At 39.3% G+C, this 15,027-nt stretch overlaps 1 protein-coding gene across 2 annotated transcripts in view; it reads left to right on the top strand.

Annotated features, from left to right (window-relative positions):
• The first annotated feature begins 793 nt into the window (after positions 1 to 793).
• The window catches only part of LOC139757435 (glutathione synthetase-like), a 115,627-nt gene continuing 101,393 nt past the window's right edge, over positions 794 to 15,027 (top strand). The window contains exons 1-4 of one of the 2 annotated variants that reach the window (XM_071677952.1): positions 794 to 976; positions 7,425 to 7,542; positions 8,648 to 8,831; positions 10,954 to 11,029. In XM_071677952.1, coding sequence (XP_071534053.1) covers positions 932 to 976; positions 7,425 to 7,542; positions 8,648 to 8,831; positions 10,954 to 11,029 — 423 coding nt within the window. In that variant the 5' untranslated portion in view covers positions 794 to 931. The remainder of the gene's footprint in view (positions 977 to 7,424; positions 7,543 to 8,647; positions 8,832 to 10,953; positions 11,030 to 15,027) is intronic. The other variant, XM_071677951.1, reaches the window with a different exon arrangement.

The following is a 15,027-nucleotide window of genomic DNA, read 5'->3' as shown; positions in this document are numbered from 1 at the left end:
TTGGTCTGAACTTGTTTAATGGGTCCGATTACTTTTGATTGGCATTGCCTGGAATAATGGCCAAAACCGAACAACAGAGTGAAGAAAAATGTGTGCTGAATGGGGAATAAAAATGGCCTATTTAGTTTTATTTAGATGATTTTCCGAGTGCATTTACGAGCACTAGAATTTGGTTGGGTTCCATGACATTCCAGAGAGAGAGAGAAGCCTGGAATCGGAATGCGCCCTCATGTTTGTATATCCCTCCAGGAATCATGACGGTTATTTTTCTCCCGCAAATATTCAGTAAAATTCATCTAAATCATTAAATAAAATGTGTAGATGGTCATTGAATTTCTATTAATGATAAGATATAATGTTTTACATATTTTTGCACTATGTCGTATTTTAATGGCATTGTTCTTAAAAAATAGAGTATTCACAAATTTTAATATTGACTTGCCTTACGTTACATTGATAATAAGACTAATGATTTATTTAAATGAAACCCGTAAGCTATGGATTTATCTTATTCCTAACAATTATAATTTATTTAATAATTACGGAGCGTATTCATGAAAATTAGGTGGGACACCCGGCCACCAGAAGGAATAACATGACGTTTTTATGCCCGTTTTTTTTGCAGGGTTACCAAACAGTGACGTCATAATAACCCCTAAATATTGACAAATGATAGGTAATCTACCTCTTAACCATACCTATACGAATGAGGACCATAGAATCAACTCTCTTATAGGATAATACGGCTGAATTAAGGGCGGGAAGGGTGCTTTTCGGCTGGAAACTGTGCCAGTTCGACGGGAGTGATGTAATGGGGATGTGGCTATCGTAACGTGGCGGTCGTGTAAGGATGACAGAGCAGTTAACTACCCTCGACCCTCGCACACTCCACTGAGAACTTGGGTTCCCCCCCCGAGCTACACCCGCGACCATGGCCACTTGCCCCTCTGACTGCTGTGATGGCACTTTTGATCAGGTAATGGAGTGCGCTGAAGATGGAGGAGAGGGAAAAAGGAGTTTGGGTTGTTGGGTAGGAAATATGTCGGCTCCCGTCGTCTAGGGGTCTAGAAGCGCGACCACCTCTAGGGTGAAAGGCCTTGTCACTCTCTATGGGATAGTTAGATCGTATGGAATATGTCACTTAAGTTAATGTGGGAGGATTTTAGATTATTATTTTTGTTTGGTCATTGACTTCAACCTTAAGGCTATGGGTCGTCTTTAAGCTGAGGTGTCACCCTGTCGGCAATATAACATAGATGTTGACATGATTTCATAGCGACATTGAAGGAAATTTTTTGTTATTTTGAGTTGTCATCGTTGGGTATATTATATTAATATAGAGAAGGAGGCCAGTCGGCAAAATAACCCAGGTGTTGACATAGCGACATTTGAACAAAATTTTTTGTTGTCTTGAGATGCCATCGTTAGGTATAGGATGTATATATAGAGAAGGAGGCCAGTCGGCAATATAATCCAGGTGTTGACATGATTTCTTGACATTGAACGATTTTTTTTTTTATTTTCAAATCCCATCGTTAGGTATAGGATATTGATATAGAGGAGGCCAGTCGGCAATATAACCTAGGTGTTGACATGATTTCTTTGTGACATTGAACGAAATTTTGTGTTATCTTCAGATGCCATCGCTAGGTATAGGATGGATATATAAGGGGGGGGGGGCAAAGTGCACCCCTCTCCCCATTGAACGCACTGCCAGTAGGGTATGTAATCAGTGGATGAGTATTGATGAATTGGGGAATTAACTGATAGATACTATGGCTACGTATTTTTTTATGATAGTTAAAATGTCGTTTACAGTCACATCAAATCAAACTCTGCAATGCTGCTGGTTTCATTGAGCTGTGATAGTGTACCGGGCGGAGACCAAACCTTTGAAGTCCGAGGGCACCACCTGAATCACGTAAAAATATTGATTTTTGTAGTAAGAGTAATATGGGACCTGGAGAAAGTAATAAGAGTTTGATTGCTCTCCTGTGATTATTAACGTGATTGACAGAAGGGCTATGAAGGTCAGGGAAAGTGTGGGGCTGATTAATCGAAATCTTTGAATGCAAGTAGAAAGCTACAGATCTTAATGAAAATTTCACCTAATATCCTAGCTGCCGCTGTATATTTTAATTTTGAATATTATAGTTGAAATATACCAGACATCATGATATCAATATCTCTCATACTAAGGATGTTAGCAAATATGCTATGCATCAGAGAGCTGGCTGGTCGAGCTGCCACTCAATCTTCCCATGAACAGCGATTTCACTCGGTCCCAGCAGATGACCACATTAATGTTGGTATATTTTTATTGTATATATCCCTGTTTTTTATTTTTCCAAAAGAAGGAACAGAGAAGGGGGCTAAGTGAGGATATTCTCTCTCATGCTCAGTCCTCTGTTCTTAGCGCTACCTTGCTAGTGCGGGAAATGGTGAATATGTGTGAAAAAATATATCAAAGTCACTCTGGTAGATAAGTTGAGGTTTTCATGGGTTTAATAGATTTGTACGTCACTGAAGATAAGTTCACACTAATTGACCCCTCGTTTTCTCTTCTTTTCATAGTCCTTCTCAGTATTACATTTTTGTTGTCGTGATGAAAAATAGTGCTCAAAATCACACTCCTGTATCCTTATACTCTTGAAGACACCCTACTAGTATTTTAGAATAAAATCACTTGTAACTAAGGTGCTGCCCTTGAACTTTATAGCTACTGAAATGCGAGAGATGAAGAATTGGTTAATTTTTTCATCCTACTATAAATGTTGATAACTGTGAGAGCCACGGAGATCTAGGAAATTGGGTGGTTGATTCATGTAAAACTTTGTGAAATGCTAACAAAATCACCAAAACATATGAAAATATGTCATTGGTGTTATATTCGGTTAACATGTACTTCCTGATCAGCCATGTGTGTTCAGGTGCACTCAGGCACTTTCATTTCGGTATCTGAATGCAACTTAATGTACCAGTGCATTCTAAAGCACATTTTTCACCATATGTTAGGGGGCAGCAGAATGTCAGGAGGCAGCAGACAGCAGTGCTATTGGTGAACTTTGGCTGTAACTTTGAAAACATAGGTAAATCTCTCCAGTTATAATGCCTCCCTACATTAATGGAACCTATGAAAATTTCACATAAATTCCTACCGGAGCAGAGATACGCCTTGATTGTTTGTGGTATGGTCAAAATATGTTAATGACATTGTCATTTGTTGTGTCCTACTACACAGTAAAAATTGAGTGCCAGAATGTGTTGCAACCTGGGATGACTTTATGCGTGAATGTGCGCATTGCACAACATAACAACATGAATCTTATTTTGCGCGTTATTGAAAGAACATTGAAAAGAAGGTAGACATCAGCTTCTTGGGAGGTTAGGTTTTAATTAGTTCTGTTAATTTCTAGAAGCATTTCACTTATTCGTACATTAACCTACCTCCCATTTTCCCAAAGCTGTATAGCCCTCCCCACTATCAAATTATTTGTTAAAAGATAGAAATAAAAATTGACACAAATCTGGATAACTTGCAGACAATAGCACATGATTGGACAAAATAGCAAGTTCTTCAAATAATATATTTTCTGTTTTGAAATATGAAAAACTCATTTAAAAGTCAAGGATTTGTACATAAAAGTGAGCAAACAAAATTGATATGATTGTTACAGGTAATGCAGAAATCACCATATTAATGAAGGAAGGGAGCATTAGGGAGGTAATGGGAGCTGAGCCTCACGATGCAAATTCATTAGACATGTATCACTATTTATGTTTACTATTTATTTATCCTCATGAACATTTTCAATAAAAACCAAGGCATGTGAAGCGTCTGGGGTCAACAATGGAAAGTTTTGTGGGGCCTGGATGTGGAAAGGGAGCTGTGGTTTCGGTGCATTATACATGACACCTAGGGACTGAGTGTGAACGAATGTGGCCTTTGTTTTCTTTTCCTAGCGCTACCTCGCCGGGGGGAGGGGGTTGTAATTTCATATGTGGCGGGGTGGCGATGGGAATGAATAAAGGCAGCAAGTGTAAATTGTGTATGTGTGTATATATGTATATGTCTGTGTATGTATATGTATGTATATGTTGAAATGTATAGGTATGTATGTATATGCACAGGGGTGCGTGATGTCTCCATGGTTGTTTAATTTGTTTATGGATGGGGTTATTAGGGAGGTGAATGCGAGTTTTGGAGAGAGGGGCAAGTATGCAGTCTAACGTGGATGAGAGGGCTTGGGACATGTCAGTTGTTTGCTGATGACAGCGCTGATGGCTGATTGCGATGAGAAACTGCAGAAGGTGGTAACTGAGTTTGGTAAAGTGTGTGAAAGAAGAAAGCTGAGAGTAAATGTGAATAAGAGCAAGTTTATTAGATACAGTAGGGTTGAGGGACAAGTCAATTAGGAGGTAAGTTTGAATGAAGAAAAAGTGGAGGAAATGAAGTGTTTTAGATATCTGGGAGTGGATTTGGCAGCGGATGGAACCATGGAAGCGGAAGTGAGTCACAGGGTGGGGGAGGGGAAGAAGGTTCTAGGAGCTTGAAAAATACGTGGAAGGCAAGAACATTATCTCGGAAAGCAAAAATGGGTATGTTTGAAGGAATAGTGGTTCCAACAATGTTATATGGTTGCGAGACGTGGGCTATAGATAGAGTTGTACGGAGGAGGGTGAATGTGTTGGAAATGAGATGTTTGAGGACAATATGTGGTGTGAGGTGGTTTGATCGAGTAAGTAATAATAGGGTAAGAGAGATGTGTGGTGATAAAAAGAGTGTGGTTGAGAGAGCAGAAGAGGGTGTTTTGAAATGGTTTGGTCACATGGAGAGAATGAGTGAGGAAAGATTGACAAAGAGGATGTTTGTGTCAGAGGTGAAGGGAACGAGGAGAAGTGGGAGACCAAATTGGAAGTGGAAAGATGGAGTGAAAAATATTTTGAGCTATCGGGGCCTGAACATGCATGAGGGTAAAAGGCGTGCAAGAAATAGAGTGAATTGGAACAATGTGGTATACTGGGGTCGAAGTGCTGTCAGTGGATTGAACCAGGGCATGTGAAGTGTCTGGGGTAAACCATAGAAAGTTTTGTGGGGCCTTGACACATATATCCTCTTGGTCAATCTTTCCTAACTCATTCTCTCCATGTGACCAAACCATTTCAAAACACCCTCTTCTGCTCTCTCAACCACACTCTTTTTATCACCACACATCTCTCTTACCCTATTATTACTTACTCGATCAAACCACCTCACACCACATATTGTCCTCAAACATCTCATTTCCAGCACATCCACCCTCCTGCGCACAACTCTATCCATAGCCCACGCCTCACTACCATATAACATTGTTGGAACCACTATTCCTTTAAACATACTCATTTTTGCTTTCCGAGATAACATTCTCGACTTCCACACATTCTTCAATAACTGATAATAATATATTAATAACAGTAATTATAATACTGTTAATAAAAATATGGTATTGTATGGTTTGGATGGGGAAAAGGAGGTGAATTAGTTGCTGTTTGCATGTGCTGTGGCTATGGTGGTAGACTCCAATGAGAAACTAGAAGCTGGTAATGGAGTTTGGTATCTGTCTATTTATATCTGTGATACCCAGTTCTTTCAGCAAATGGGCAAGAGATTACCCATAATGGGTAGACTCCAGTGCCACTTCTTAACCTTTTGTGCTTTACCCTCTAGAGGCCACTGGTAGAGGGTAATTCTATAGTGCAGTGTTTTCATAGGTTCCTACTTAATGTTGCTGCCTTCTATTTCTACTTATGGTAAGATGTCTTTATTGTCAAATTGCATTTATGATACAAAATGAAAGTCTTTATGTTTATGGCTAGAAGCTCATACCCATTACTTTTACATATTACTCCTGATGTTTCTACCTACTACTACTATTTATTGCTCCAGTCATTTTGCCAAAAGGTAGGGTTGGTGCATAGCACTCGCCATAGCAAAATCTAGAGTTACAAAGAATGAGTTGTACGAGTTAAGTGTTGACAAGTGCTATGTGTGACTAAGCGAGACTGTATGTTTGTGAATAAAATGCTAGCAGTTCACATGTGGCTAAAGCAAAAGAAAAGGCTTCTGCTTGGCCAATCAGAGGATTGCAGTCTGACAACTGCTGAAGTGCTGGATCACGACACAGCTGTCACAAACCCTCCCAATACCCAGGCAGGTAGTAATGATGATAAACCCCCCTGATTGGTGGCTGCATACCAACTACTGCGTACATGTTTGGTAGCTTGTGTGAAAGTTGAGGATTAATGTGAATTAATGAGATGCAGCATGGGGATGAGACAATATGATTTGGGAGCAGCATGGGGATGAGACAATATGATTTGGGAGCAGCATGGGGATGAGACAATATGGTTTGGGAGCAGCATGGGGATGAGACAATATGGTTTGGGAGTAAACTTTAAATGGGAGGTCTCTCAGGAATAGACTTAGCAGATGGGAACTGTGGAATAGACTTAGCAGGTGGGAACTGTGGTGGTTGACGCAAGTCATAGGGTGGGAGAAAAAGCCAACAAAGTAACATTGTGTGAAAGGAGAGGTCTGTTAGGGCAAAGATGGATATGGTTGAAGGTATTGCAGTCTCAGTAGAGTTGTATGGATGGAGGTCTTAAACCCTGAGTGCAAAGTGATGGAAGAGGTTGAGTATGTTGGATATGAAATGCCTTAGGATAATATGTGGTGTGAGGTAGGTTTTTATTGTTAGAATAGTATTGTAAGAGAGGGAGGTATGACAGTAAGCATAGTATGATTGAGAAAGCTAGCTAGAGTGTGCAAAAGTGGTTTGGACCTGTGAAGAAGATAAGCAAAGAAAGACACTCAGAGGATCTATATGTTAAAAGTGGATGAAAAAGGAGGAAAGACCAAGAAGGAGGTGGAAAGATTGAGTGAAGATGTTTTGTTGTATCAGGCATGAACATTCAGGAAGGTAAGAAGTGTGCTGGAAATATATTGATTAATGTGGTATGGTGGGGTGGAAGAGTGGCATGCTGTTATTGGGTTGAAACCAGGGGATGTGAAGATGATCGTGGATGGTTAAGTTCCATCGTGTGTATTACAAGCTATCTAGCTCTGCAAAAATATGGTTCTCTTCCCTCATTTTGGAATGTTCTGTTGTGTAGATTATATCATAACCTGTTATTTCTTTCATTTGCTCTTTCATTTCTTGAGGTTATTGAAGTACTAAGTTAAAATTGAAGTACTGGCTTTAAAATTGAGTTTCAGTCTTACATCATTTTGACAATAATGTGTGTGTGTGTGTGTGTTCTCTCATTCTTTTTTATTATAATTCTTTTTTGAGTTGTTTTAGATGTACTTTTATTGGCTTGTCAGTATTTGAATTATCAGCAATAAAATCACATACATCTCTTTTGATTCCTATGCTTGCTTTCAGATGAAACCATGTAAGCAGATGACAACTACTGTCTTAGACAGCTGCCTACCATTGCCGCTGCCTGTTGAAGTTCTAACTGAAATCATCCCGAAAGCCAAGGACTTTGCTCTCTTACATGGTGTAGTATCTATTTCTCAGTTAATCTTTTGCCCTCGAATGTATATTAGATATGTTATTTCCTCTACTGAAACTGGCAAGTTTTTTCAAAATCCTTTAGAAGGATTTTTTTTTTTGTTTTTCCCACTACTTAATGAAAATCAGTAGAAATGAGATCTGAATGTCTAGCCTTGCATTGCTGCACAGCATAAGGTGGTTATTGGAAAATTCACACCAGCATATGGTTGTTGATGAAGAATTAGATTATTAAAGAAAGATGTATGATGTGAAGAGATGGAAAACGTGATGAAAGCCTTTATGATTAAACTCTAGTCCAAGAGAAGGAGCAAAATGGATGGTGATCCAAAACCAGGAGAGTAGTGGATTTGTCTCCAGAACAAGGAGTGAAATGAATGGTCATGTAAAACAGAATATGGCAGATACTCTGTTGAAAAGATTTTGTGGGAGCATGACAGAAGATGGAAGGTATCAGGTAAAGGATATTCTGTTAGGAATACAGCACATATATTTGATAGAAAATTTAATATGAAAACTCGTGATGTAACCATATTAGCAAAGCATTGTAGTATTAAATGATGAAGTATTACATTTGTAGCTTATAATGTAAGTTCAGAGTAGCAATTACAAAGTGCTGTTTATATACAGTTTACTGGTTTTCTCTGATTTTAGCTCAACCTGATGCAGATTGGGACTGCGTCATATTGCAGATTTATTAATCTTGAATATAGTTGTAAAATAGATTGAAGCATTTTTGTCAACCACAAGAGGTAAAGGTACATATGACATTGTAAAGTTGATAGAGAATGTCTGACTTTATGTTGCATGCAGTTGCTTATTGAAGTCGATGACGGATTGATATCAGAAGAAGCATAATTGCAGTATTTGGATACAATACATGTATTTTAGGATAAGATAGTTTGTGTTGCTTTCTGCCAATGGCCTGTTAAGGGTGAAGCACCAACAGCAAAGAAGTGGCACTGGAGTTCACTAGTTATGGAGACTTTTTTGCCATGGAGTTCCCAAAAAGTTGTCAGATATATAGATAGCCGATTTATAGAATGTTGAAACATCAACCATGAATGATGAAACCTAAATTGACTTCACAGGCGCTGCAATGAGATATAAATCCAACTTTGATCCGGACTCTTTAAAGATGGCCCCATTCTTTCTTCTCCCATCTGCATTTCCTCGACGGGAGTTTGATCGTGTGGTGAAGCTGCAACCCCTCATCAATGTGCTAATGCACAGAATTGCACATAATCATGAATTTTTGGAAAGTTCTCTAAAAAAGTGAGTAAATTTATGTCACTGTTCAAAGATCAATGTCATTCCTTATAGTTTCTTCCTCCAATTCTCTACTGCTAGAGAGTGGTGTGTGCAAATGAGGCTGTTGTTCTATTCCTTAAAGCTACCTTGCTAAGACAGGAGAAGCAGTTGTTTATGAAGATTTATTCTGTTCTTTCTGTGAGGGCCGATATGGCACCTGCAATATGTCCCAGTGGTGGGCATCTTGGATGAAATGCAGAAATTAAGAATATGAGAAAAGAATCAAGATAGTTCAAGTTCCTTGGGCATTTGTAGACATGACACTTTAAGGTAGAAAGGTAATAGGAGTAGGGAGAGGTGGAAAAAGAAAGAGAATTCCATAGGAATGCTACCTGAAGGAAGGTTATTTCACTTACACTCATGAAAATGTGTGGAAGCTATTATTATCAACATATATGTACAGTTCTCTTTGGTAGGCTTTTAAGTAACTCAAAAACTAATTATAATTGGTACATGGATGGGCAAATTCTCAGTTTCCATTTGATAGCTGCTGTGTAAATACAAATGATTTACATATGTTGAGCATCATGTGTATGCTATCATTATGAATTTTCTCTATGTAGTTATTTTCATTAGGGTGTTTGCCAACTCATGAATAAAATGAAAAATTGTCACATAGGTGGACAGAGCTTATGTAGGAGCCTGAGTTTCCAGCTGAGGGCTGTTACAAGAACTTAGATATTTCACTTATATTCACGGAATTGTATGGAAACTATTATTATTAATACACAGTACTCTTTAGTAGATTTCATCTAACTTTTGAACTCTTCTTAGTCTTTGCATGGTTGGGCAAAGCTTACAGAGAGGCTTCAGTTTCTTTCCGACTGCTGTTGGACGAGCATTAGTATTTCACTTACATTCTTATAATTGAATGGACACTATCATTAGGTATATTTCCAATACATTCTCAAAATTGAATGGATACTATCATTATATATATCTTAAATGCACAGATCTCTTCTTTAGGGATTTTGCTACCTCATGAAATAATGATGATTATCACTTGGCTGGGTGAAGCTTATGCAGGAGCCTCCATTTCTTACTGGCTGCTATTAAGCAAAATTAGATATTTTGCATATTCTTACAAAGTTGTTGGGAATATTTAATTTGATATTTAATCTGCATAATCCTCCTCAGTAGGTAGGCTTTTAGCTAGCTTGTTAACTAATGATTATTTAGATAAGTACAAAAGTACAGTAACAGGAAAAGTGGGGTGAGCATGCATGGAAATAGAAGTTTAACTTGCATTCGCCATTATCATAAAAATGCAGTATGATTTTATGAGTATTATTTTTAGTACATTTTTCCTACATACAATAATTTTCATTAGGTCTTAACCTAGCTCGTAAATTGATATTTATTCAGATAATCACAAGCAGAATGTGGAAAATCAGAATCGAACCAAAGATAACTGATTGATGCTAGCTCTCTCCTACTGTTAAGGTCTGAGAGGCCCATGCACTTGGTTTGGGTGACAATTGATGGATGCATTCAAGGAAAAAGATGAAGTAAAAGCTGAAGCACTAGGACCGAGTTAGCTGGTTGTTGTAGTCATAGAGGAAATTTATAGGAATACATGTAGGAGAGGGGCATCTTGAAGGAATGTGAAAAGTTCAGAGGTCTTGCTGTGTTGAGGATCCGCATGTGCATCTTTTATGGGGTGAAGTGGAGTTTCAACATGAGCTACCATTCTGTACAGATGAGAAAGCATAGAAGATATGGGCTGGAAGATGAATACAGTAGTTGACATATAGTCTCTTGTTTTTAGAGGGAAGTTTAGTCATGTATGTAGAGAAAGGTAACAATGTTAGATACATAAATAATTGTAGAAAATGACTATTGTCTCCTCTGCATAGGGTGTAAAAGATTTATGTACCACATCCCTTTATTTCATAAAGAGCCACCAGATGTTAGGCATCGTGATTGTAGATTCCTTTTGAATTTGGCATGGGCAGAGTTTCTTCTGTTGCCCTAGTATTTGTGCACTAGATCCTCTCCATGTGAATATCAAATAAAAGAATCACATTGTATTTTTCGGTATCTTTTTAAAAAACATTAACTTTCATAATGATCTCCTTGTGAACAGGACAGTTAATGTTGATGACTTCACTGCAAGACTTTGGAAAATCTACACAACTGTCAGAGAAGAGGGAGTGTCACAGGTAGGATTGTGTGTGCTTTTTCCTGAATCCACTTAACAGGATGAAAGCAAACCCCTGTGATTCTGTGTCCTGTCACTTGTAGTCCTTCAGTATCTCTAATATATTTATCATTGGCTTTTATTATATTGTTGTAAAAGCTTAATGATGAAATCAGTAATAAATGGAATTTTTGCAGAAGTACTTCAGGTAACATTAGTGTTTGAATTCTGGATTTTTTGTCTATTTTTCGCATTTTGATACCAGACAGACTGCTGCTTAGGATAGCGATGAGAGTCATCTCCTTGTGCACAGAGAAATTCCAATATCACGAGCCCAAACAGTTTTGCTTGAAATATTTGCTAGGGAGTTCATGTTGGTTAAGTTGTTGCAGGGGTGAAGTACTCTTGTGTTTGCATAAATGTTTGAATATTGAGACTGGCCACAAAAGATGGGGTACTCATGGGAAATAAATATAGGAGAAAGAGTAGTTTGATAGTATCAGGAACTGAGCCATTAAGGGAAGATCCTTTCTTTCTTTATTTTTGGTTCCTTGTTTTTACAAGGTTATACTACAGAAGGGAAGTTTCCATTTCACACTGCTGCCTCTTTTAGATGCCATCTATAATTTTTGGGAGGTTTATGGGTAATGTTCTTCCTCCTGTATATCCAAATGATTGAGATAACATCAGGAACAGTTGACTATGAAAACAGTCCTCACTTGGCTCCATCATCTATTTTGATAAGTACAAAAGAGAACACTTCCCTGCTGTCATCCATCTTAGTTACCCTCAGTGATGCAGGAGATACGTGGGCAATCAGCTTTATCAGCTACCCGAGAGCCAAACAAAGTTGTTGAAAGAAAATACCTGAGTTGTTCAGGGCACTTTTGTGAGCCTAAAATCGACACAGGTATGGACCTGTGGTGCTTGAGGGCATCCCAAAAGCTCACTGAAGTAGTTCAAGTGAAAAACCCGAGTTGGTTGGGACGATTATCTTAGGCTAAAATCAACACAGGCAAGGACGGACCTGTGGTGCTTGAGGGCTTCCTGAGAGCTGATGATAGATGTTGAGATGAAATACCTGAGTTAGTTGGGAAGCTCTTCTGAACCTAAAATTGACACAGGTACGGGAGCTATGGTGTTTAAGGGTATCATGGGAGCTGAATGAAGTTGTTGAAATGAAATAACCAAGTTGGTTGGGACACTTTTCCGAGTCTAAAATCCACAGAGGTACGGAAATGTGGTGCTTGAGTGTGTCATGAGAGCCAAAGATAGTTGTTCAGGTGAAATACCTGAGTCAGTCAGGGCACTTTTCTTTGTCTAAAATCAACAGAGGTACAGACCTGTAGTGCTGGTGAGTGTCCTGGGAGCTGAATGAAGCCTTTGAGATGAAATGTCCAAGTTGTTTGGGACAATTTTCTGAGTCTAAAATTGACAGGTACGGACCTGTGGTGATTTAAGGCTTCCTGAGAGCTGAAGAAAGTTGTTGAGATGAATTACCTGAGTTAGTTGGTAAGCTCTTCAGAACTGAAAATTGACATAGGTACATAGACCTATGGTGCTTAAGAGCATCGTGGGAGCTGAATGAAATTGTTGAGATGAAATACCCAAGGTGGTTGGGACGCTTTTCTGAGTCTAAAATTGACACAGGTGTGGATCTGTGGTGTTTGGGATCCTGAAAGCTGACCAAAGTAATACAAATGAAATTGGTTGGGAGGCTTTTCTGAGGCTAAAATCAACATGGGTACAGATCTCTGGTGCTTAAGTGCATCCTGAGAGCCATAGGTAGGTGTTTAGATAGAATACCCAAGTTAGTTGGGAAATTCCTCTGAACCTAAAATTGACACAGGTACAGACCTGTCATGTTTAAGGGCATCATGGGAGCCGAACAAGGTCGTTGGAATGAAATGCCCAAGTTGTTTGGGATGCTTTTTTGAGTGTAAAATCCACATAGGTATGGAGCTGTGGTGCTTAAGAGTATCCTGAAAACTGACCAATTTAGTTCAGATGAAATACCTGAGTTGGTTGGGACACTTTTCTGAGGCAAGAATCGACATTTATATATATGATATGATAAGGGAGAAAGAATACTTCCCACATATTCCCTGCGTGTCGTAGAAGGCGACTAAAGGGGAGGGAGCGGGGGGCTGGAAATCCTCCCCTCTCGTTTTTTTTTAATTTTCCAAAAGAAGGAACAGAGAAGGGGGAGGTGAGGATATTCCCTCAAAGGCCCAGTCCTCTGTTCTTAACGCTACCTCACTAACGCGGGAAATGGCAAATAGTTTGAAGGAAAAAAAGATATATATATATATATATATATATATGGACCTGTGGTGCTTAAGGGCATCCTGAGAGCCAAAGGTAGTTGTTGAGATAAAATACCTGAGTTAGTTGGGAAGCTCTTCTAAACCTAAAATTGACACAGGTATGGACCTGTGGTGTATAAGGGCATCACAGGAGCCAAATGAAGTCTTTGAAATGACTTATCAAGTCGGTTGGGACGCTTTTTTGAGTCTAAAATCCACAAAGGTACAGACCTGTGGTGCTTGAGTGCGTCCCGAGAGCCAAAGATAGTTGTTGAGATAAAGTAAGCGAGTCAATCAGGGCACTTTTCTGAGTCTAAAATCGACACAGGTACAGACGGACCTGTGATGTATAAGGGTTTACCGGGAGCCGAAGAAAGTCCTTGATATGAAATACCTGAGATGTTGGGGACAGTTTTTGCATATAAAATCCGCAAAGGTACGGACCTGTGGTGCTTGAGGGCGTCCCGAAAGCCAAAGAAAGTTGTTGATATAAAGTACCCAAGTTAGTTGGGAAGCTCTTGTGTACTTAGAATGGACACAGGTACGGACCTGTAGTGCTTAAAGGGGTCGTAGGAGCCAAACAGAGTTGTTGAGATTAAATATCCGAGGTGGTTGGGACGCTTTTCCAAGTCTAAAATCCACGTAAGTACGGACATGTGGTACTTAAGGGTATCCTGAAAACTGACCAGTTTAGCTCAGATTAGATACCAGAGTTGATTGGGACACTTTTCTAAGGCAAAGATCGACATATATATGGACCTGTGGTGCTTAAGGACATCCTGAGAGCAGAAGATAGTTGTTGAGATAAAATACCTGAGTTAGTTGGGAAGCTCTTCTGAACCTGATATTGACACAGGTACAGGCCTGTGGTGCTTAAAGGCATCATGGGAGCTGAATGAATTTGTTGGGATGAAATACCCGAGGTGTTTGGGACGCTTTTCAGATTATGAAGTCCACACAGGTACAGACCTGTGGTGCTTAAGGGTGTCCTGAAAGCTGACTGAAGAAGTTCAGATGAAAAATTGGAGTTTGTTAGGATGCTTTTGTGAGGCTAAAATCGACACAGGTACGAACCTGTGGTGGTTAAATGCATCCTGAATGCAGAAGATATTTGTTGAGATTAAATACCAGAGTTAGTTAGGAAGCTCTTCTGAACCTAAAATTGTCATAGGTACGGACCTGTGGTGTTTAAGGGCATCATGGGCACCGAACTAAGTCTTTGAAATTATATCCTCAAATTGGTTGGGGTGCTTTTATGAGTCTAAAATCCATACAGGTATGGATGGACCTGTGATGCTTGAGTGTGTCCAGAGAGCCAAAGATACTTGTGAGATTAAATACCTGAGTCAGTCAGGGTGCTTTTCCTAGTATGAAATCAATACAGGTATGGACCTGTAGTGCTCAAGGGCGTCTTGGGAGCTAAAGAAAGATGTTGAGATGAAATACTTGAGTTGTTCAGGATGCTTCTCTGAGTCTGAAATCGACACAGGTATAGACCTGTGGTGCTTGAGTGTGTTCCAGGAGCCAAGCGAAGTCATTGAGATGAAATACTTGAGATGTTCTGGACACTCATATAAGTCTAGAATCCACAAAGGTACAGACTTGTTGTGGTTGAGGGCTGAAGAGAGTTGTTGAGATAAAGTACCAGAGTTTGTTTGGAAGCTCTTCTGAACCTAAAATTGACAGAGATACAGACCTCTGGTGCTTAAGGGCA

The sequence above is a fragment of the Panulirus ornatus genome, chromosome 26 (assembly GCF_036320965.1).
Source record: "Panulirus ornatus isolate Po-2019 chromosome 26, ASM3632096v1, whole genome shotgun sequence".
NCBI lineage: Eukaryota > Metazoa > Arthropoda > Malacostraca > Decapoda > Palinuridae > Panulirus > Panulirus ornatus.
This window is presented reverse-complemented; position numbering and strand designations above follow the sequence as displayed.